General features: G+C 41.2%; 2 protein-coding genes across 2 annotated transcripts; both read left to right on the top strand.

The window, feature by feature from the left end:
* Positions 1-1,676: 1,676 nt before the first annotated feature.
* Positions 1,677-6,343, top strand: fibpa (fibroblast growth factor (acidic) intracellular binding protein a). The gene is made up of 11 exons (XM_026330391.1): positions 1,677-2,000; positions 2,094-2,178; positions 2,470-2,668; positions 2,998-3,124; positions 3,357-3,457; positions 3,686-3,819; positions 4,266-4,374; positions 4,486-4,549; positions 4,704-4,790; positions 4,946-5,043; positions 5,602-6,343. The coding sequence occupies exons 2-11, from the start codon at positions 2,094-2,096 to the stop codon at positions 5,669-5,671; spliced, it is 1,074 nt and encodes a 357-aa protein (XP_026186176.1). The 5' UTR covers positions 1,677-2,000; the 3' UTR covers positions 5,672-6,343.
* Positions 6,344-7,395: 1,052 nt separating this feature from the next.
* Positions 7,396-16,956, top strand: efemp2a (EGF containing fibulin extracellular matrix protein 2a). The gene is made up of 11 exons (XM_026331075.1): positions 7,396-7,591; positions 11,250-11,486; positions 12,091-12,139; positions 12,304-12,492; positions 12,992-13,114; positions 13,260-13,376; positions 13,568-13,687; positions 13,768-13,887; positions 14,069-14,195; positions 15,150-15,345; positions 15,996-16,956. Exons 2-11 carry the CDS (start codon positions 11,385-11,387, stop codon positions 16,167-16,169), a joined length of 1,317 nt encoding a protein of 438 aa, XP_026186860.1. The 5' UTR covers positions 7,396-7,591; positions 11,250-11,384; the 3' UTR covers positions 16,170-16,956.
* Positions 16,957-24,528: the final 7,572 nt, after the last annotated feature.

Here is a 24,528-nt window from a genome sequence, read left to right as displayed (position 1 = left end):
CATTTAATCCGATTATTATCCTAAAATATTTAAATTACACAGATACACCATATCTTTGGAGTTGACTACAGAGAAAGTTGTACAATGTGAGTCCTGGTTGTACCTACTCGTCTCTTTTCAAACAACACTGGTAGAAAGTGTGACTGCAAGGCTTTTTTTTCCATGGGTTTATGCTGAGGCATTCAGCCACATCCTTCCGCCCTCTGTCCCACCTCCATTGTTTTACTGAGGCCATAACAATGTTGGGTGTTAACCGTGCAAGGGGGGCTGGGGATGGAATCAGGGTGTCATGTGAGGTTAGAAACGAGTGTCGATGTGTACCGAGAGTTCCGGCAAAAAGACATGTTCTCCCCCATGTTCTGATTTTGAAGGACACACGCAGAAACACAGAAAGGGAGGGCGAGCAGAGGGATTTACAGGGATTTATTTAGATTAATCGCCGTAGGAAGAGAGAGCAGATTGTGTACACACAGGGTAGCAAGCAAAGCGTATATGGGCTCAAACAGAGGCCTATGTCTGATCTGATCTGACACGTTTGAAAATAACTAAGAGGACAAACGAAAGGGCGGAGATCGACGTTATGATACTGCCCGACTGCCAAACGAGATGTTAATTTGAGTCTTCACATAATCCTCCATTGTTGTCTGACTTTTTGTTTGGCCATTGATGAGTTTGCTGGCTGCTTAACATGAGTGGGATGTTTGAGTTGAGTGATAGAACTTGGGTCAGAGATGAAGAAACATGAAATAAAAACATAGAACAGAAACAACCCGAAACTACTCGTGCATTTAGACTATACATCTTAATAAAACAGTATAACAGCTTATGATGAAATTAGTAACCTGAATTTCCATAATAATGGCACTCGTGAAACATTACTGTATTAAGTACCTTTAGTCTCATTGAAACTTAAATCACCGTCCTTTACTGTGACTTAAATTGATCATGATAATGTTGTTCACTTAATCTGCGATCATAATCATATCCTACATATTCATCAGTTTAAAGACAGACAAGTTATAAAACTCAAAGATAAAGTTAATTAGTGTAGTCTGATAGATCTCTGCTCATCCTGTCTATCAGATGGCGGATTGTACCCAGAACTGATGGAGGTGACGTCTGTGTGACTGGCCTCACTGTAACTGTAGCAACAAAGAACTGTTGCGGTATTACAACGGTGGGTTGGAATGTTGGGTGTTACAATGTAGCGACTAAACAAACAAACAAATAAACAACAACAACTCAGACTACAGTGTAAAAAACAATCTCACCGAGGGGCGGTGCTGTCAGTGGAACGTCAGCCATGACGTTTCCCGTATGATTGTTTCACAATAAAAGTAAAAACCTCTATAAACAGGCTACAGAAAAATACAATTGCAGGAAACACATAGACCATTCCTACCACAGATCTTTATGCATTTTCAGCAACAGTCATTATTTTGACATTTGTAGACAATGCAAGTTTGGCTTCATTGCACAAAATGCTTTTGTAAAAAACTACAAATTATACTTTATTTTAGAACATTAATCTGCAGTTGAATAATACATGAATCATTATTCTGTACTATTCCATTGTTGAGTACAGTGTGCAGTGTATATGTATAGTATTGTTAATAAACAGCTCAGTTCTTTCATTCAATTCATGGAGCTTTTCCGGTGACGTAACAAAACCGGAAGTACCCGTGTATGCGACTGCTGTTGTTGACAGTGCGCAGTGATAGCATTACAGTTGCTCTCTTTAATAGACGCGGTGCTTTTTACTACAAACCTTAAAACTTTGCGCTGGTAACGTTATTTTATCGTCATGTTAATTTGGTCTTAATGTACCGCTTTGGGGCTGGACGCAGGTAGCATAGGACGGTAATAGGAATCTAAGCTAAGCTAATTAGCTAATTGATAAGCCATGGGAAGTGAATTTTAGCTCGTGTCAATATAATTTGTAGATCAACTGTTCTCCTAGCTTAGTGCATAAATCTGTGTAGGACAACACTCAGAACAAGGTATAATGTCCCCTTAGTGGCGATTTGGCAGTTTGATTGGCGTTGTGGTTGTGTTAATCATCTTTGACACTGTGTGTCTTTGTCTCCACGCAGATGGCAGTGGAACTGGACGTGTTCGTGGGTAACACCACTATCATGGATGAGGAGGTTTATCAGTTGTGGTTGGATGGATATACCGGTACGGGTCCCACTATATTTATGAACTCACTGAGACTGTGGGGCATAATGATGATTAGAGGTGTTTTTTCCGATTTAGGTTTACAAAGAACAATTTGGGATGTACTGGATATAAAACATATTTTAATACTCAAAGGGTACCAACACTTTGAGCCACATGTGTACCTTTACAGCCTGTACGCTTCTTGTCACCATTGTGTGTTATGATGCATTAGCTAATAATTAGTGGTGCTGTATAATCAGCCCACACCTGCAGCTCAGTCCAGTAAGCCCTGCTTGTCTGACATTTCAGTGAATGATGCAGTGAAAGTACGAATGGAGGGAGGAGTGCTGGAGGAATGTGAGGCAAGTGCAGATGTTCTGCTAAGTGACACAATGGACCAGTACAGGACGTTCCAGATGTGTGAACGTCTTCTTCACAGTCCGGCCAAGCTAGCCAACCAGCTGCTGTTCCAGATCCCACCTCATCGACAAGCCATCCTCATAGAAAGGTTTCGTCTGTTTTTTTATTCCCCAGGTTGGGCCGTTTTCTCCGGTCTGGTCCAAAACCCAGTTTGAGCTCGTTTGATCCAGAAACTGGTGTGAACCAGTTTGAACTGATTTGGTCTGAAAACTGGTTTTAACCGTTTAAAACCGGTTTGTTCTGTCCTGTCCTTTTGTCCTGTTCTGTTATTTTTTTTTAAAAGGCTTTCTGTATTTTTCTGTAATTGTGTGGAAAATACCTCTTCTTTGAGCTGTTATGCTTCTCTGTTAAACCTGATACTGAGACAGTATCATTTTCTTATAAGTTTCCTCTTCTTGCCTCTGTTTCCTTGTTTAGGTACTATGCTTTTGATGATGCATTTGTCCGTGAAGTTCTGGGAAAGAAACTCTCTAAAGGAACCAAGAAGGACTTGGATGACATCAGTGCCAAGACTAGTGTGACGTTGAAAAGCTGCAGACGACAGGTAAAATGAATTCTGAGCTCCACAGACTTTCATAATTTCATGGTTTCATTCAGCTTCCTGTAGTTCCTGTACATTTGTTTTCTGTGAGTAGTAGGTTTCAACTGTTCAAAAAGCTTCTGATTTCTTTCAGCATTGTTCCAGCTGTTTATTAATTGTGATGATTAAGTTGAATTCTCATGCAGGTTTTTCAGTCATGCTTTTGTATATTTAGTGAATCTCCTGTTAATTTCAGTTTGACAACTTCAAACGTGTATTCAAAGTTGTGGAAGAGCTGAAGGGCCCCCTTGTGGAGAACATACGTCAGCATTTTCTTCTTTCTGACAGTCTTGCGAGGTAATCAGTGTGAAGTACAAGCTCTCTTTGCCTTGGGTTTATTTTTTAAAGCCTTAATAGTGCTTCATGTATGTCTGGTTGTAGTTTTAATGATGAATTACTCCATGGTTTCATAACGTGCACAATGCTACGTGAAAATACTGGTGTTCAGAATATCCAAGCCAGTGAAAACAACAAACTTCTTACAGATTTTGTTATTTCCTGTAATGCCCACTCTTCTTGTCTCAGGGATTATGCTGCCATTGTTTTCTTTGCCAACAATCGCTTTGAGACGGGGAAAAGAAAGCTACAATATCTCACTTTCCAAGATTTTGCTTTTTGTGCCGGGCAGCTTATCAACAACTGGACCGTTGGGGCCGTTGGTGAGTGATTTCTGTTGTTTCCCTTGGCCATTTTGCTGACACAGGCCCTGAGGCGCATGTATACCATTTTTAACACTTATATAACTGCAGCGTCACGGCGCAATAAACCATTAGTGTTATCATTAGAAATAAACATTTGAAACTGCAACGGATTCTAAAAAGAGCTTACAATAAACACCTTACTTGAGAATAAGAGGCCTGCTCTTTTTGTTGGGTATGCGTTTTGAATGAGGAACATTTAGAACAGGGTCTGTGTCAGTGAGGCTCACTGACCAGCAGAGGTCAGGCAGGTTTTGCAGGTCGTCATTGGAATAAGGATGATTTTTAAGTTTGTGAACTACTCATAAACCAGTTGTAGTTGTTGTAAGAAAGGGAGCAAGTAGTGATAATAAAGAGAACATCCTTTAAATTGATGTGACAGTATCTGACTTAAGTGTTCTTTGTAGATAACATGGTGGAAGACATGGACGTCGATCTTGATAAAGAGTTTTTGCAAGAGCTGAAGGAACTGAAGATTTTAATCACTGACAAAGATCTGCTGGATCAACACAAAAGGTAACAAACAGAGAAAGCCCCACACATTCTTGCTGATTACTGGCTTTCAACTATAATTTTGTGCACTGTCTTTTTTCTAACCTGTCTTTTTCTGGTATCTCCTCTGTTCAGTTTGGTCTGTACAGCTCTCAGAGGAAAGACAAAAGCTTTTAATGAGATGGAGGCTAATTTCAAGGTGAGAAACAAAACAGTTCATTATATCCTAGATACGATCAGTCAGTAACTGCTACAGTGACAGGCGATGCTAATGAGAACAGAAGTGTTAAATACATTTTTTTTTAGTAAGCATCATCATTTTCTGTGAAGTCAGCTTTTTTGTGTCTTCGTAGAATCTTTCCAGAGGCCTCGTTAACATTGCAGCAAAGTTAACCAACACAAAAGATGTCAGAGATTTCTTCATTGATCTTGTGGAAAAGGTTTGTACCGTTTAAAAAAAAAAAAAAAAAAAAAAAAAGTGGCTTGTTGCAAAGACAAGCCATCCAGCCCGAATTTTCTAAGACCTGTGCCAGCTGCAAGGTCTGCCTCTGAGGCTGTGTGACGTAATGTCTCCTCCCCTCCTTTTCTCCCTCAGTTTATTGAGCCATGCCGCTCAGACCGATGGACAGCTGCGGACATGAGACTCTACCTCACTCATTACACCAACTCTGCACACATACTTGACACATTCAAGTGAGTTAATGAGCTTTTATTCTGTAAAATCTACGAGGCAGAGTGTGGCACTGACCCTGCCAGTGTTATCTATTCCCAAAAGGGGGCATAAGGCACAAATACTGCCATTATTACAGTAGAGAGCTGTGGGTGGGTAAACTAACCATAACCCAATAAGGATATATATGTTTGCACTCATTACACACTGCCTAAGTATTTCAAATATGAGCACTAAATTGGTTATGTTAAACCCCTTTGTGATATTGACGTCTCTCTTTTACCAGTGGGTGTCACCCTATCTCGCCCCTTATTTCTTAAACTGTAGTTACCTTGTTTCTCATGCAAACACTCAGGAATGTAGTTAAAGGTTTACACAGCCCTACACCACTACATGCTTAACAAAGAGATATTCATAAAAAGAAACAGGTCCCCCCCCATTACATTGAGTGGACAAAGACTGCCTCATTTACTCTCTTGACCCAGATTTCATAATGAGTTTGTCATGAGACTTACAGTATCTCTTTGCTCCACTTACTTATAGTTCACTCTCTTTCTGTCTCTTGTCTTTCTGCCCCTCAGACATCAGGTTGTGTGGGACAGATACATGGGCGTCATCAAAAGCTGTATCTTCAAAATGTATCATGACTGAAGTGTTTTCTCCAGGACTTGCCCCTCTGTTTGGTTCACTTCTTCCTCTTCACCCCACTACTGATGCTGTCTTAGTCCTTGGGTTTGGCCTTTCTCTCTTCGCTGATGAATTCTACTTCTCGAGCTCACTTTCAGCCCGCCTGTAAATTTGATTTGTAAATAAAATTCATCACATATTTTAACCAAAATGCCATTCTGTTTTACAGTATTGTTTTATCTGCTGTGCGATATATGACATGTTATCATTAACCCATTCCAGAGAGAGGATTTACTGACCTTGTGAATGTTGGATGGAGATTAGAGATAGAGAGGTAGGAGATATAAATCATGTCGCAGAAGTGAAGATGGCCGATTTGTAACACTCAAGCCTCAACAATCTGCACTCACTATGCAGTGAAAACTGTACTAATGCTTAAGATTTTAAATATGACCAACAGATTACATGTCTGAATATGAGACCTGTGTGTGCAGGTTGTGGGAATAAGGGACCATCCAGGGAGATGCAGTTGGTCCAACTACTGTAGGGGGTTGCCAGTGTGATTTCTAACAACATTCCCTGTAATGACAGCTGCTATCTCTGCCACCACCCAGAAACACGGGACTGATAAACAATTGGAGGCAAAGTAAAGGTTTGTAAACCTAAACATTGGTGGTTTACTCAGAATGGAAAGGACAAAAATAGAGCCATTGTTCCCATAATTTTGAAAATAGCATGATTGTGCTTCCTAAAAATATATAGACTAGTATGTCTATTAAAAAAAAATGTAGTTGTAAACTTTATTGTGGGTTGTCATTTTGTAATGGATGTTACATTTTTTAAGAATCTTGGAATGAAGACTGCAATTTTACTTATGTGGCTGCTGCTCATTTAATTTTCAAGAGACTTCTATTTTGCAGGTAGCCCAGCCCACTGGTGACGATTTTGATTTTTAGCTGGGTCAGGCCTAATATTATGAAGCTGAAACTAATGTGGGTTAAGCAACATCTTAACCAGTTTGCAACATAACAGACGGCAAATTTTGCAAGAAAAACACTGCCGGAAATGGTTTCAAGTGCAGTAATGGATTAGTCACGTATAAACACAGAGCAGCAAAGTTAGAATGCTGGTTTATGACAATAGTTTATTTTCAGTATTTTATTCCAAAAGCGTCATCAGTCTATTCTGTGAAATAAGATGACAAATTTTCCAAACAAGTCTCCACGCTCTCTTCTCCACTCTCTAATTTTTGACCACATTCCATTAACTTCTCCTTCTCTGGCTATAAATATCCTGCATGTCAGATTGGATGGGAGCTTTATGGAGAAAAAAAGAGGACAAGATGGGGGAGGTAAGTATAGATAGATGGGGGGTAAATGGGGAATGAGGAGGGAAGAAAGGGTGGGAGAGCTTCGGGGTTTTGTGGGGGTTTAGTTTAAATGAAACCAGGTGTGTTGTGGGACCAGTAAGAGAGGGCATTGGGTAAGAAAATGGGGGGGGGGGAATGGTGGGTGAATGTGTGTGTAAATCTGTGAGTTGTTGTTCCGCCTGCGATTTGGACAGATTTGGAATTTTGGTATTTGGGCCGCAGACCAGGAATTTGCATCCTGGGGGGTCAGGGAGAGGGGGTTTGGAGAGTGGAGGATGGCAGTGCAGGGGGCCTTTGGGGTGGGTGGGTGGGAGGGAGGGAGGGGGGCAAGAATGGGCTGTCCCTCTCTCCTCCCTCTCTCTCTTCTCTACGTCTCTTGCTCACTCTCTCCTTCCCTCCCTTTGCATGTGTTCAGCTGCTCCAGCTGTCGGTCTCCCCACTTACTCTCTCAGGGTCATACAGGCAGGAGTTTAAGGGACCACTTCTGTCCGCCAACTCAGCCAGGACGACCGCAGCCAACAGAAGCCACGCTAGTCAGAGGGAGACCGAGAGCCGGAAGAGCCAAGAAAAAAAGAGTGAGTTTTCCTGTCTTTCTTAAATGTCCTATATGCCGGTAAGAAGAGGTGTTTGTCAAACAGAACGGTGCTGGATGACATATCATTTTTGCATGAGATTTATGAAGAAGTAATGGAGGTGAGATGTGCTTCTTACCCACTTTTCTGGTACAGGCCATACACGTCACAGCTGCACCACCGCTCTGCTCCTCCAGCTACACTTGGCTCCTCACGAGGGCCAAGATAATATGGGCCACAGTCTGTGCAGTTCGCTTCTTGGCTCTGGGTTTCAGAGACTGTAACAGGGGGGTAGACAGGAAGAGGCAATGAGTCACACAGCATGTGCTGTTGTACAGTATGTTGCAAACGTCTTCCATGTCATACCTCCTTTACAACATTTAAAGTCAGTGTCACAAACTCAGTTTTCTGAGGGAAAACTACAGAAAAACAAAACCGGCTGAAGTTCTGAGTCAAATTTCCGAGCAGGAGCAGCAACTTCCATTGAACGAGAGAAACAGGTGTCAGCATGAAACACACGCAGACACACTTCAAACCTAAATGGCATTTTAGACAGAGCATCCTGCTGCCTTTCTACTGTGTGGCAGTGTATTTACAACTTGTGTATACAGTATACTCTTAATAGCTAACATGTGACAGCTGTATTGTCACTGTAATGACTCAAGTGGGATTATAAAGGGAACAGGAAGGAGTACTGTCCCCCGCTAGAGAAGCCTATTATCTCACGCCGTACTGTCTGCATCCCCAAATACATCACAGCCCTTTTACACTCTTTATATATAGAGAGACAGAGCAGCACTGCCACTGGGAGAACTGAACAACTCAGGAGGGATTTTACAGTTGCAGAGTGTGGATTTGTCCTGCAGGCTACCATCTATGATTGACTGTGGAGTTTGCCAAAACTGGAGCCGGGTTGTGTGTGAGACAGAGAACCCCTTTTTGTGGATTTTCAGGTTTGCTGTCTCAACAGTGACAAAGCGCAGCAGGAGAGCACTGGGCCACCATGTTCTCAGGCTGCTCCATGCACAACAGAGCACAACTACACAAAGCTGACCATGTACCCATGTCTCACCTGCAGTTTACACTTGTGACTTCAAAAATAGGTTAGCCTGATGCCACTGAAGCCAAGGCAAGACCAAACTGTTTTGATTGAAATCATTATTTTATCATGAGAGGTCAAGTGACTGATGCTTTTTGATGCATCAACTGCATCTGCTATGACAATTATTTGAAATGTCAGTTGATCTGTTATTAAATGCCAGAAAATAATTAAAAATGCCCATCATAAGATTGTTTTGTCCAACAGTCCAAATCTGTAGAATTTGAAAAAAAATAGCAAAAAGTTTCTCATTTGAGTTAAACTTTTTGCATTTTTGTTGTATAAAAAGATAACCAATCAAATGATTATTGATGAAACATCTAATCCTTTCAGCTCCAATAATTAAGTCAGATTTTAATATTTTCATGCATTGTGATATATTGTAGCATTATACTGAGATTTCCAGTATCAGTGAGGTGGTATTACAGTGAATCTGTGTTAGTCTGAACCCAGACAACAAATTCCCGCACATGAGCCCCATTTTCTGACATCCTCCTACACAATGAGGAGAGATGAGAGGTTAGAGGAGCAGTGGCTGGAGGTTTGGCACCAGCTGTCCTCTTACGTGAACCATGGGGGGTTTCCCAGAATCTGATACTCTGGGAACCACTGTCGTGGCAGGGCATCCCAGCTGAGAACTGGCGCCCACATCCTTTCCACGGGCATTCCAGAGGTCCACCGCCACTTGATCTCTGGTGGCAGCAGGGCAACACCCATGCATCCCTGCTGCCCACACTGAGTAGCCAGTCAGTGACGACCCCGCTCTGATGGTCAGTTTGTTTTTAGGCGGTTTTGGGTCACATTCTTGCTGGCTGTAAGTGGCTGCTGGGCAAATTCAGAGAGATCACGTACTGCGGCTGTCTGATTGCACAGCACTATGTGTTGCTGTCTGTGCTTACAGGGAGAAGGCATGTTTTGCTTAATTTCACCATGCACAGGTCACAAATGGCCTATGATGTCATCCATCAAGCATTTGAGGGTGTCCACGTCACCCTGCGGCCTTCTGTTTGTCTCAACATGAAATACAACAATAAGCACTGCCTGTGAATGTGGCCTCTGGATTTTCTATCACAGCGTGTGTCTATGCACGTAGACAGGCCCTGATTATAAGTGTCGTGTTTGAACTGGAGCTCACAGACTTTACAGACAGCTCCTGCCCAGAATGTTTTTATTCCTTCAGTTGACCTGCTTTTGGCAGAGCTGGAATAGATGATTTGTTTATGTTATAGTCAACTTAAACACTTATAGCCTCTCTCCAGGAATATTAAATGAAGGATGGTTGTGTTGCTCTTCTGGGAGAAAAGCCAGTTCTTCAGAACACTCAGCAAACATAATGCTGTATGAATCTACCTAAAAAATAGACCTCACTGTACTGAACATTGCAGAAAAGACCAGAGGTGGAACAAGCACTTAGAAAGTAAAAATAGCTCAATGAAAAACTACTCCAGTACAAGTAAAAGCATTCAAATTCTACTTTAGTAAAGAAAAGTATCAGCAAAGTATATTTTAATTTCTCATTATGGCCAATGTCCCCTTTCAGAGAATGAAATTATGTAGCCCTGGAGGCCCTGAAAGAGAGTTATTTTTGTAACTGCATGTACACAAGATAACATTTTGTGTGCACAGGGTATAATAAAAAGTATTTCAGGATTTCACTTTCTATTTGACCTTGTGTGAACTTAAGAATGCCTGTATGATCTGTATTATCTATAATAATATATTTTAAACAGCAAGCCAAATGTTTTGTATGTAAAATCAATACAAACTGCTAGCTTTAGTTGTTAGATAGATGCGGTGCAGTAAAAAGCAAAATATTTTCTTCTATAGTGTGATGTATTATAAAAAAAGTACCTAGAATTGCACTTGTGCAGTACTTGAGTAAATGTACTTAGTTAGGTTTCAGTCCTGACAAAGATGCTCTCTTACATTGTAAAGTCAAATCACAGCATCTGTAGAAAACTAGATTCCTTGACACAGAGACTTTGTCTTTATCTCAGAATGTGAAGCAGCTAAACAGGAGATGCTTTTGTAAAATATGCAAGTATATAGCCAGGATTTGTGTGCTCCCACCAACGCTGCTCTGATACACAGTAAGCTGAACCTCTGGAGGCAGCGCTCAGCAAGACTATCATTCCAGTGAGTTGTAGTCTGCCAATCTGCAGACACAGAGGGCTTTCAGTGAGCAGCTAATATGAAAGTATTTCTGTGATGTTGACTTTGTTATTTTCAGCTGAAGGATGGAGTACGTCACAACGTTTATATTTTTACCTGGCAGAGTGATTCATTACATTTATTCTCGCTGTGATCAAGGGGGAACTGTTTGGTTTACAAACAGTGAACCAAGTCCAAGAAGCTGTTTGTGCTCTGATTAACTACCTAAAAATTGGCTGGAGTGCTTTTGCTTTGAGTTGATTTATCCATCTCAGCTGTGGCAACAGCTTACAGCACTAGTGTGTTTTGAGACTGAATCGAGCCATTTTGTGATTTCTGAGTTTCTAATGTTGTCTCTTTTTTTTATGTCTTTTCCCACTTCCTTTCCCTCTGTCTCTCCCCGAAACACAGATACCACTTCTTGGCTGCTCCATACATCGCACAGTCGTCAAGGCACCGCTCCTGTCTGATAACCCTGCGTGTGTGTGTTTGTGTGCATGTTTTACGTGTGTTCCTGTCCTGTCCACCACCAATTAGTGCATTAGTATGCAGGGCGCTTGTGTGTCAAACTTGTGCGTGTGCATATGTGTGTTTGTGCTCCTCCACAGTGCTATTTCACAGCCACCTACAGAAAGTGACACCTACACGGTAAGGATGGATGAATCTCCCTCCCTCCTTCTCTTTTCCTTCCTTACTCCTTTCTTTTTCTTTGCACTTTCTTTTTTATTGTGTATCACACCTGTTAGTGGACATTACTGTTTCTTCTCACTTAGATCTCTTGCTCTCTTTCTTTTATTACCTCATCATCATCATTGTTGTTTTTAATATGCCACAGCAGTTTTCCCTTTTAGACACTGTACAGTAATCATAGGTAAAAGTTATTTTAATTTTAATTCTATGTTTCTTTAGGCCACACTTTTTCTTTCCACACAGCTTGCAGCAATATTTTTTTCCAGAATGATAACAGCCCTTTTTCTTCCAAAGACTGACCTTAAATTCAGTGTTTTTGGAGTGACATTTGGATCAAGGAAAGGAGTTTGAAATGCCAGACTTCTTTTAACAGCAGCAGAATTCCCTTGTTTTTGGCCTTACATGAATACAGAGGAAACATGTTTCTCTATCCTCTCCTTTTCTTATGTCCAACTACTGTGGGATATATGATGAATATATTATGCAACGGCTTGGCTCAGAAGGACTGTTCACATCTTTCTTTCCATCTTTTTCTCACACTGTCTTTCTCTGCGTCTCATAGGAATGCACAGATGGGTATCACTGGGACCCTCAGACTGAGCACTGCAAAGGTAATGCTCTACTTTACCTCTCTTTTCCTAAGCACCATCCTCAATTCCTAATTCTACAATAACGGCTTTGATTGTCCTTTCTCTCTGAGTCCTGTGTTGTGTTTTTTAATGTTTCGTCTACCCACTGTCAGTAGTTAAATATCACTTTCTGCATCTCCCATCAGACATAAATGAGTGTGAGACTATTCCAGATGCCTGCAAAGGAGAAATGAAGTGCTTCAACCACTATGGGGGATACCTGTGCCTTCCCCGCTCTGCGTCTGTTATCCCAGCTCCAGAGCCCCCCATCACACCCACTGAGGCCTTTAACCCCTGCCCGCTGGGCTACGAGCCGCAGGGAGACAGCTGTGTGGGTGGGTGTCTGGTTTGTAGGTCTTGGGGTTGGAGGTGGACAGGTGGCCAGGGGATGAGTGTTTATCAAGCATGTTTATGTGTGTGTGTTTGTGTAAATTTATTGTCTCAGGCCACAGATTGTGAGGGACAGGTGGCTATAGCAGGTGTTGAGACTGGAGGCAGAGTGTTGGTTCAGTCTGTGTGGGTGTGAGTGAATCCATGGGGGGTTGACAGACAGTGTAGGAATTTGGAAGATTTCACACAAGTACAGCTGCTGTGTTTGCTGTTGCTGTCCTCCGCCACAAGCGGAGGACAAGGTGTTCATCTGGCCTGCATGAGACAGCGAACATGATGTGATATTCTCAGCTGTCGAGTGCAAATGAGGGGAAGAGAGTTGCCAACGCCTGTCCTCTAACAGTCACACCGTATCTGTCGGTCATGCTGAATGATGCTGTGTTTGCTCACAATAACCACCGTTTCTACATGTGTGTCTCTTTTTCACGCCACCCACAAACACAGACGTCGATGAGTGTGAGCGAGACGAACATGACTGTCAGCCTAGTCAGCATTGTATCAACACACTGGGTGCCTTCACCTGTCAGTGTCCAGATGGTTACCGCAAGGTTGGCACTGAGTGCATTGGTGAGAAAATCTAAAGTTATCCTGAAGCCAGTGTATCTAAATAGGCATAAATATGGCAGCTCAGAAAAAATTACTATATGGCTATGGATGAAGGTGTAAGATCCTACAGGAATATTCAACTTCTGACTTTATTTCTCTCTGCCAGACATTGATGAGTGCAGGTACAGGTACTGCCAACATCGCTGTGTCAACGTCCCTGGCTCCTTCTCTTGTCAGTGTGAGCCGGGTTTCCAGCTGGCAGGAAACAACCGATCTTGCATTGGTGAGTGACACAACCAAGTGATGAAAGAAGCATTGAGAAGTACTCACCAAAGACAAGATGGTTTTCTTATCTGAAAAAACCAAATTGTTTCAGTGTTGGCCACTGTGGTTAAATTGTGTGTTCATGTTGTACTCCACACTGGGGTGTATCATTGAGCCTCCTTTTGAAGTTTTTACCCTCTATCCCATCAGATGTGAATGAATGTGACATGGGTGCCCCCTGCTCTCAGAGGTGTTACAACACATATGGCACCTTCCTCTGCCGGTGTGATCAGGGCTACGAGCTGGGCCCTGATGGTTTTGCTTGTAATGGTAAGAAAGCCACTCTGCTTGCCTTTCTGAGGTTCATCTGTTCATTTCAATTAATAAAACCTGAATTTACAACTTGACAGACATTGATGAGTGCAGCTACTCCAGTTACCTGTGCCAGTACCAGTGTGTCAACGAACCAGGGAAGTTCTCCTGTGTGTGTCCAGAAGGATACCAGCTGCTAGGGACAAGACTATGCCAAGGTAAGCACACCCGCCTCCATTTCCTCCCAAAACTAACACCTTCCACTCTGTGCTTTCAGTGTCACAAATGGTGCACTGAGTCAGTACTTGCTCACTCTTTGACAGCAGCTCTATTCTTGTACACTTCTGTCTTGTCCTGTTCCTGTTCAGTTGAACATCACAAGCTGTTCTTCTTCTGCAGATATAAATGAATGTGAAACTGGCGAACATCAGTGCACCGAGGCACAGACCTGTGTGAATATCCACGGACGTTACCAGTGTGTGGACACAAACCGATGCCAAGACCCATATGTAAAAGTGTCTGAGAAGTGAGTGACACTTCATGGAAACTTGAGTGTGTTCACACACAAACACACGAATCCACACACCTCTCCCCAATTATTCAACTATGTGCTGGCCATCAGCTCAGAATATAATCAGCCCCTGTATGGCTCAAACTGCGAGATTACTGCAATTACTTTTTCCATGTATGTGTCCAACTCTTACAGCTTTTTCTTGTGAACATGGTCCAGTGCAATAAGAAAACTATTACTTTTGTGAACAAGTGTTGGATTGGTAACAGGTGTGGGTCACTGTTAACGTATCCCAAATGATTTGGTAGTATAAAATGTGTTTTAGAAAAACATGAAAGAAAAAAAGGCTACTGTTCAGTATTAGATTTCAGGAAAACACTGCTGTCATACTGCTCCCTCTACTGGCTCAATTATGAACTACAGTTATTTCTATTCTGCACTTACTGTCATGGAGGAATTATTGAATGGCTATAACAAGTGACATTTCTTGTTGGAAAGTCCAACATCTACAAACAGGCACAAAACAGCTGCAAAGAGATACAAAAAATAAACACAAAACAACATGAATGACAGTACATGTTCCTCTGTGATTACAAATAGACTCAGTGACTACCGAGAGATGCAAAATTACATGAAGGTTCAAAATGAATGCAAAGAAACACAGAATGACCACAAAGACACACCAAACAAATCTGAAGAGCAATGCAAATGCCACAAAGAGACGCAAAACTGCCACATTGACATTTCTCTTTCAATCTGGGTGTTGTGCCTGTCTTAGGAGGTGAGCAGTTGCCTACTATGTCTCTTTGACCCCTGGTCCATTTTCTCATATTCTGTCCATGCCTACTACCAACATGCACTTCACATGTTCACATGTTCACTCAAAGTAAACGCTTCTCTCTGGTGTTTACTCCTCTGTGTGTGTGTGTGTGTGTGTGTGTGTGTGTGTGTGTGTGTGTGTGTGTTCAGCCGCTGTGTGTGTCCTGTCAATAAACCTGCGTGCCGGGATCTCCCTTTCTCCATCGTCCACCGCTACATGAGCATCACCTCAGAGCGCTCCGTACCATCCGACATCTTCCAGATTCAGGCCACCAGCGTCTCCCCAGGCGCTTATAACACCTTCCGCATCAGCTCCGGTGACGAGAACGGAGACTTCTACATCAGGGTGAGTACTGTTACACAGAAGAGCATGGTGGATCGTTGATTTGATGATTACTTGTCCAGCCTACCTGTGCAACAGCAGAGAGTAGTGTTGGAGGAAGTATTTATACTCTCAAGTAAAAGTACTAGTACCACACTTGTAAAAACCTTTAGAAATAAAAGTTAATAAAATTAAAAATGTTATTAGGTGAAAGCGGTACTAACACAATATACATAAAGTATCAGAAGTTAAACCTTTCAGTAGTAGTTGAAATCTAGTTATTGTAATAAGACTTTATTTTACAGGTGATTTGATTTGAGACATTTACTAGGAACTACCATAACAGCAAATTCTTTTTGAGAGTTTGGTGCTATGTATAAAGAAAATGACTCTGGCCTTGAATGGGCTACTTTTTGTCAGCCAAGTCTGGCAACGCTGCTTCCAAAATGATCATAAAGCTGAATGAACACCTGGGTGAGCAACAGTGAAACTGTCTTTTATTCTGAAACATTACTTTCACTGGGGTAATAACATGTTATTTACACAGCAGTTCTCCGAGTGCTCAAACATGCACATACTTGTCGGTATAGTGCTCCAAAAACTCACCCACACACTGGTGACTGTACCTCCTGCTGTAGACATGTGCTCAGTAATATTTGTTTTGTCTTCTGCAGCAAATCAATAATATCAGTGCCATGCTGGTGCTGGCCCGCGCTGTGTCAGGACCCAGGGAATACACGTTGGATCTGGAGATGGTGTCAGTTAACCCTCTGCTCAGCTACCAGGGCAGCTACCAGACCAGCTCTGCCCTTAGGCTCTCCATCTACGTTGGACCGTACACCTTTTAGAGAAAATGAATTAGAGTGGAGGGACACAGGGCAAAAAAAAAAAAAAAATGGAGGGAGAGAGCGAGCTGTGAGATTCAAAGAAGCAAAAAAATGGAAAAGAAGCTCTAGAAAGAAGTGGTCGAAGCAGTTCAACCAGTCACTGTGATGCTACACACTTAGCTTTTGTACTCAGTCATCCAAAGAAAGCCACACATTTCTGACAGTCCACCATATTATGTGTAAGAATAAACATACAGTGCAGAATACACATACATTGTAACAGTATTGTCCCACAGATAAATAGCAGCCTTAAAATAATTAGTCCAATCAAACGTGTTCCCTTGTGTTTAATGTCAGTTTTCCTGTTTTCTAAAATATGTTTACTATATATTTTTTTTACTTTACTATCTGGCAGCATCATTTTGTGGTCAGTGTGGTAAAAAAAGGGATTTCTTTTCTTCACATCTGTTCTGGGTGATAACAAAACTGTGTGACACATTTTCTGTCTGCCTTCAGGTGCGGTGATTCACGCCCAGCGTCACTAGCTTAATCCATTTTCATCTGTTTACATCCTTATCTTCAGCTGCACTCTGTTTATCACTCTACTCTTGTCAGCCCTGTTTCCTGTTGACAGACTAACCACTCAGATCAGACCTCATCATCCACACTCCTCCTTTATCCTCCACTGTTGATTACTACGTTTGAGATCTCTGTCACTGCTGTTTGTAGGATTGTCATGTTGCTGATCATGTTGTGCTATTTTTTTTTGTCTAAAAGTTTGAACCAAATAAAACAATATATACCATTATATATATGTGTCATGCTGAAACATCTAGTCTTTAGAGATAAAACAATGATTTGATTGCAGAGTTAATCTGCAACTATTTTGATATTTGATCAATCAATGCAGTCAAGCAAAATCACTATTTGATAAGTAATTACAAATTACTTATTTGCCAGAGGTCAAATGGAAATATCCATTTTGTTTCAATATGATTGACAGATGAATTGATAATGGAAAGGGTTGTTAGTTATAGCCATAATATTTTTCACTGACAAGCTCAGAGTTATCCACAAATGCTGTGTCAGTATTAGGCCCTGTAATGGGGCTGGCTGTGTTAAGTCTTGTTGATTTATCTAGAAAAAAAAGTGAAGAAACAGCAGATTCAATCTTGCATTCACTTCCTAACATCCTTAATTTAGAGAGGAAAGGCAGCAAATGGCTGCAGTTAACTGTCACTTCACTTGTGTGCAAACTAATTTCTTTTTACCCACAGAAAAAAAAAAACACAAAGGGAAAAGAGAGACAGGGAGACAAGAGTGAGAGTGGGGGAAGCCCTTATTTCACAGTCCACTGCTGTGTGCTCCGCCTAGTCCTACACACAAACACAAACACATCACACACACCTCCCATCTGTTCTCACTGGGGGGTGATGACTCACACAGTTTTATGTAATCCGAGCAGACAGTGTCGAGCCACCAGGGGGCAGTAGATCCCACAGATCTCCTTTCACAGCAGCAGTCCAGGAATAGTAACAACCTGAGGAGAGAGTGTTGGTTTTATAACCTAATTGACTAGTGAGCCTACATTTTCTACCATTTTCCATGAACTCATGCATCTGTGGGAGGAAAGATCAATGGTAACTTTGTCTACTTTTTACAAGAAATGTACAATACAACAAAAATGAGCTCTGAAAATCTTGTAGTATAAATTTTTTTGCATACCTTGGCATGTTATGATGAAGGAGCTGATGCTGGACAGATGTTGGACATTATGTTAAAGAGTGCGATAAGACAGGAGGTGTGTGTATGTAAAGGTGGTATAGTGGTAGAAGACCCTGGGACTCACAAAGAAACCTACCCAGACCACAAAGAAATAAAAAAAAAAAACAATGACAAAGAGATAGTCATGGTTTAGGAAAACACACAAACAACCACAAAGAGATAAAAAAATGACTAAGGATTAAAATGACAACGCCAGAGAAACAACTAAAAATGGATCCATCCATTATCTATACCCATTTATTCCTATTTAGGGTCACAGGGATCTGCTGGAGCCTATCCCAGCTCTCTGGGTGAAAGGCAGGGACCCTGGACCAGTCCATCGCAAGGACAAAATTAATGCAAAACAACCTAAATCATATACAACCTGACTAAAATTAGATACCAAAAACCACAAAGATGCAAAACAACAAAGATAAATGTAAAAGATTCAAAATAACTATAGAAAAACAGTGATACAAAATGCAAAACAATCAGAATGGGATGCAAAATGGCTAAAACTGATGAAACTGAGAGGTGCAAAAGACCACAAAGATGCAAAATGACTACAAATAGATAAATAGAGAAAGGAACAAAACAGACAGACCACAGAGTTGTAAAACAGATGTAAAGTGAAGCAACAGCAAGTACGAGTGAAAAACAGCTACAAAAAGATGAAAGATAGCTCAAAAATAAATGCAAAGCAAGCAGAGACACAAAAGAGACCACAAAGAGACATGAGATGCCACAGTAAGATGCATGTCTACAGCTGCACTGGCTTTAGATTCAGATAAAGCATTTCAAAAATGAGCATTTTCACTGTAGGTCTTCTGCTTGTATCTGTGTTTATGTGTTTGTTTGTGTCTGTGTGCGTGCAGGGTGTGGGTGTTTACATAGGAAAGCATGTGTTTGAGTGTGGCAGTGCCCACACAGATGAGTGGGAGGAGTGTTTGGGGTGGCCGAGGGGAGTGGTGGAGCTCCTGGGCCTCATGTTTTGGCACCTTTGCCCGCATATGATCTCACTTCTGGGCAAACTGTGCCCTGTAGGCCGCAGTGGGGGATGGCGTGGGACCGGAAGTGGAGAAACGAAGGCTCACACAGGGCAGAGTGTACGAACAACTCCAGCGCTATGGAACAAACATGACGGATGGAAAAGGCACCTTTCCAAGTCACACAATCATGTTCTGTCCCTCACTTCTGGGACATTTTGCCAGGATAGAAGAGCAATCTGCTTCCCTTTCATCTCTCAACCCTGCACTACACAACAATGCAGGTATTATATTTCTGAATGAAAGTGCAAGGTGGAGAGTCATTTCCCTCCACCCACATCCCCCTGGGCACTGAGATTAGTTCATTAATGAAAAGAGCGGGCAGTGGAATCTGTAGGACATCAAAAAAAGGCTGCACAATACAAAGAGGATCGAATGATTAGGGCATGTAAATTAGTGAGGGCATTAAGCAGGAAATGGCTTTTATATTTACATATAGTACAGATACATGGGAAGAGAGTGATCAAAGGGAGAAAAACAACCATGATGCACTTGAATCTGTATTCAGATGGCCTTTTCAGACCCAGTATTATATACAATCTATGTTTCTTATACTATTGCAGCTCTACCATCATGCAGACACAGATGAAGTCACACTAATCTCTGTATGTTAGTAACTGGTAACTTTTGTCTCTTTAAAATAATGAAAACATCCAGTTACTCCACCTGGAATTAAACATGTTTTATAGGCTGTGAATGAATTTTAATAGCTGCCTTTGGATCTCATAATACTTACATCATCAAGTCCTCTGAAACAGTTACAGTCACAAGAAAAACTTCTTCTCCCACAATCCTCTTCAGTTGTCAGGGAGTAACTGGAAAGACAGCAGAATAGATCAGCTCATTTGAAAGAATAGAATTTTGGGGTTTTGAGCAAATTGCTATTAAGTTGATTTTCAGTGTATTTATTTTTCATATATTTATAACCCCATTAAGCAAATGGCTGATTTACTACCACATGAACTCTAGTTTAGTCCAGTGGTGCCCAACCTAGGGGTCTGGTCTTCTCACAGGGTCAAAAATCTGCAAAAACTGAGGGAACACATCTCTTTGGTTGCTATCAAATAAGAGATCTGAACATTGTTTTATCTAAGGGGCCTAAAAAGTTGGATTACCAATGTGTTATATTTTATGTTTATGTTTTTTATGCTTTGTATTATTATCTACTCTGTAGCTGCTTAATAAATGTAGCAGAATAAAAGTAGACGTTAAAATAAAATACTCAAGTAAATGAAAGAAATAAAGCACTGTACTTTAGTAAATGTACTAAATTACACTCCACCAACTACTTCTCTACAAAAGACTGACTGGACAGGACCTACGCCACCAACCTGTGGGTCAGTACAGATTAAAAGAAAAGTGGGGGATAAAAAGTTGAACATCCACTCTGTACTTTTCTGTAATAATGCAGACTCACTGAAAACAGGAAGAAAAGGCTGCAACAAAACACAACAAATTCAGGATTGATATGTGTTATAAGAACACAACATGTAACAAGATCCACTTTTATATAATTAACTATGTTCATATACAGTTTAAAGTCAGCATGGCCCAACGTGGAGAACTAACCAGTCAATGCCACTTTTCAATTGTATTGTACTAATAACTAATACTTTAGCTACAAAGAGACATTTACAGTTAAATCTAACAGGACTCGTGTGACTGTCAATAGGATGAATGGCCTGTATTTCCGAACATAATCGGTTTTGACTGGATTTTTTTCTTTTTTATTATGAGCGTTTGTCAGACTTGAACACATCACACTGGAGCTTCCATGTGATATGCTCTCTAAATTGGCCCAGCTGTAATACAACAGCAGTCGTATCTTGTTAGCTCTGGATATAATTAGCTTATCAGTCTGGTCCAATTAGAGGTTCAGTTGCTGCGTATGTTCATTACCTTGGGTCAGTGTAATCTCATATGAAGCCGCTGGGAATTTAGTGCGGAGAAACGCGGCGAGCGGGCTAGTGGGTCGCATGTCGGTGATTAACAGCAGTGGAATTAAAAATATGACTGTGCAGGTGTCTGACAGGATGACTGCACGTACTCTGACTGAAACCTCCTGAGCTCCAGGAGCAAAACAAACACACAGAGGCCCCTAAAAAAAAAACAAACACCTTTTTTATTCAAAGAAACAAAATTTAAGTTGAGATGCTGGATTACACAAGCACTATTGAGACTTCAAATCCAGATGTTGAGACCCCCCCGCCCCCACCTTGGGTAGTTTTATATAAGGCCCTAAGCTATACCTTAGCCATGCCTACTCTTACCTCCAATTTCTTTATTCACTGCGTAAATGTGGTTACCAAGAAACGGCAACGTGTTGCTATGGGTGTGTGGGTGTATAGCAGCAAAAAGGGACCTATGCTGAAAAGACACTCAGCCCTGAGAAAAATAACAGAGATGAAAAACTGAAAGGTATGAGAACGCTGGGGAGCAGAAAGTGGTGGAGGCATTTTGTGAATCAGAGAACACAAACTGATTTTTGGGCGTGATGTTTTGCAAGATCCAGATTGAAAACAGCTGCAGTGATGCAACTTTGTACTTTTACTCAAGTACTCTACTTAAGTAGAGTAATATTAAGGTATATGTACTTAAAAGTGGCACCATTTTATTTTAATTTATACCTCTACTACTTCTTCTTTTTGCTTTATTTTGGAGATTCAGATTTCAAATATAAAATAAAATCTGCTGAATCTTAATTATACACAGTGAAATGTGCTAAGGAATACGTGAGCCTTTCTATGAAAGCTGAACTACAATGTGACCCTAAAGACGATGTTGTCAGACCATACTGTCCTAAATCTGCATGGCCCCAAGACCACTGTCCAACCCCTACCTTTCATAAACGCATATAATACTCTACGTTGCTTTCTGTCCTCGACTATTCTACTGATGCTATCAGATACATTACCCTGAAGAGCAATACTCACAGCAGTTCCTTCAGACTAAGTTCACCACCCCAGGTCTACAGAGTCATCAGGTGGGCACCTTCTCAATAATGATGTTTTGCTGAGTTGGGAGCATGACACTAAGTGATCTAGTGAATCACCCGTCGCTTTGCCTGCACCCACACCCCGAACATCCTCTGACAAACCAGCCTAGTAAGACTCAAGCTTACTATTGCAACTAGGCTGCTTGCTAGTCCATGATGTCTTGAGTGGGTTCTGTTCCCTCCTGTCAGCTGTCTTTCCAGGGTGTCACTTGGTCTTTCCCTAGTTGTCAGCTGTATAATAGTTTAGACCTGTGTTTCCCAACATAGGAGCCAAAAATCTGAGAAATCTGATGGGATGTAGAAAAAGGAATTTAATTTGTCCTTTTTGTGAATTATTAGATAGTTTTAACTCTGGTCCATAAACTAGTTAAGAAGACATCCCTGGTTGCTAAAACCTATGAGATCCAAACATAGTTTTATGTCATATGTTTTTAACCACGCAGTAGGTGTTAAATAAATATAATAGAGTAAAACTATAAGGTGGTGTTAAAAGGAAATAAATTTAAGTACTGTACTTAAGTAAATGTATTTAATTAAATTCCACAACGCCCACAACACACCTCACATCTGCCCCATAACTGTGTAAAACCTTTCCTAAAATAGATACAGTATTTCTTCTCAGTAAAATACCCACAAGTCACACTTCTCAATGGGCTGCTGTCCCGGAAAAACACTTGTCTACAACCTGTTACCTGTTTTCCAGCTTGTTGACACCATACAGGTCTTGTTTGTGTGCTAATGTATTTTTGGAACACTATAGATAGAACAGAGACCTCGATGAGAAGAAATGAACAAGCTACAGCTGAGTGAGTACTTGACCCCATCCATTCATGAATCAGCCCAAAATGAATGAATCAATAAATTTCTCAGGACAGTAGACACACAGATGGGGGGAGCAAAATGAAATAAACTATAATGGTAGTTATATTTGAGTAGAGTCATGTGATCAGTGTCATGCTGGGCCGGTGGATATGTATTTTGAACCACAATGCAAAAAGATGTTGAAGGTAATGAGAACAAACAGGCTGAGTCCAAGAAAAGAATAAGGTAGAAATGTGATTTGTTAGCTGATATGAAGCATTTTCAGCACATCTGTTCCCTCCTCACTGTCATCAACCCACTCTCTGCTTTTGTTATGCCACACCTTGAGCTAGCTGCTCATCTTGAACATATGCCCAAATGTGATGCACATTAAACTTAACACTCAAGCTAACAAATTCATCCATCTATTATGGCTGGGGTCTTTAGTCTGCAATCCTTTTTTTGACCTTTTGTCTGAAAATCAGAGCTGATAAAGAGGAAAGAGACACAGGGAGAAACAGGGAGAGAAACGGTGGAGAGGGAGTCTCAGTGAAAGATCTGCTGCTAGGAGGTCTCTCATGATGTAACGCATCTACATCACGTCACCATGGCAACCCCGCATCAGCACCAACTTACTGTGGGGAGAAAGAGTTGGTGTCTGTGCTGGTATGTTACAGTACAGTACTCTGGGAGAAAAAGTCTCTGCATGTGTCCATCACAAAAAAGACATGCAGACACAGAGCTAACAAATAACAAAACATAAACAAATATATACATTTTATATACAAACATATCAATATTGGTTTTAAATACAACCCTGTGTCCACAGGTCTTTGTTGTATTCAGGTATAGTGTGGTGCATGTTTTACCTTAAACATTTCATCATACATTTATTTTTATATGGATCTTATCCTTGAGCACAGACACGTTCAATCTCAAATAGTAGAATAAAGCCACTCATAGCTGACTCCATCCACAATTGAAATATCTAGGCTATTGACTGAGTTATTGTCCCCATGTTCTCCTGTGGGTCTGAGTATAATCCAGGGACCTTGAAAAGAGAAAACTCAAACACACTTGAAGAGCACTAGTGAAAAACTTCTGCCCCATGTTCTGTGCCCTGGCTGCTAAAAATAAACTGGATATTGAAAAGTGAAGACAAAAGGTACAAGGCTACTGGCTTACAAAGCCAAGCTGAGAGAAAGGCAGGGAGTGATGGATAAAGGCAGGAGGTGAGGAGCAGGAGTGTGGGTGGAACTTAGTGCGTGGGTGTTTGTATAATTTATATTCTTACATTTTCTGAATTCACTTACTCTTAGGGGGTTTGGAGCCTGCATCAGGTACAGTAAGAGGTTTAGCAGTGGTTACCAGGCCAGAGGGTCATGATTCCCACAACTGGTCATAGGAGAAGTTTAGAGGGTTTTGAGAGGATTAAAAGAAAAGCAGAAAAACAGGTTAGTCTCATTTTTATGGTTCCCTGGAGTCATTTTGTCTTCCAGTAGAATAAGGCAGATAAATTGCTCTTTGCTTGGCCAAATAGTAATTAGACATTTCTTTGTATTAAGGGACTGTAAGTCAGAAAGACCCTAAAGTACCAACTTCACGTAAACCAGATGTGACCAGAGTGTGGAGGGATCACAGAAAATTATCAGCCATAAATATACCATGTAATTACGACTTGGGAGAGAAGAAGGATACTGAGCATCATGGTGGTTTAGGTGTCTGAGATATGTGAAACAACCTCATTAGGTTCCTGCCTGAGACCTCCTCTGCC

This window comes from Mastacembelus armatus, chromosome 10 (genome assembly GCF_900324485.2).
Source record: "Mastacembelus armatus chromosome 10, fMasArm1.2, whole genome shotgun sequence".
NCBI classification, from domain to species: Eukaryota; Metazoa; Chordata; class Actinopteri; order Synbranchiformes; family Mastacembelidae; genus Mastacembelus; species Mastacembelus armatus.
The sequence above is the reverse complement of the archived record's forward strand: the minus strand, read 5'-3'. Positions and strand labels throughout refer to the sequence as shown.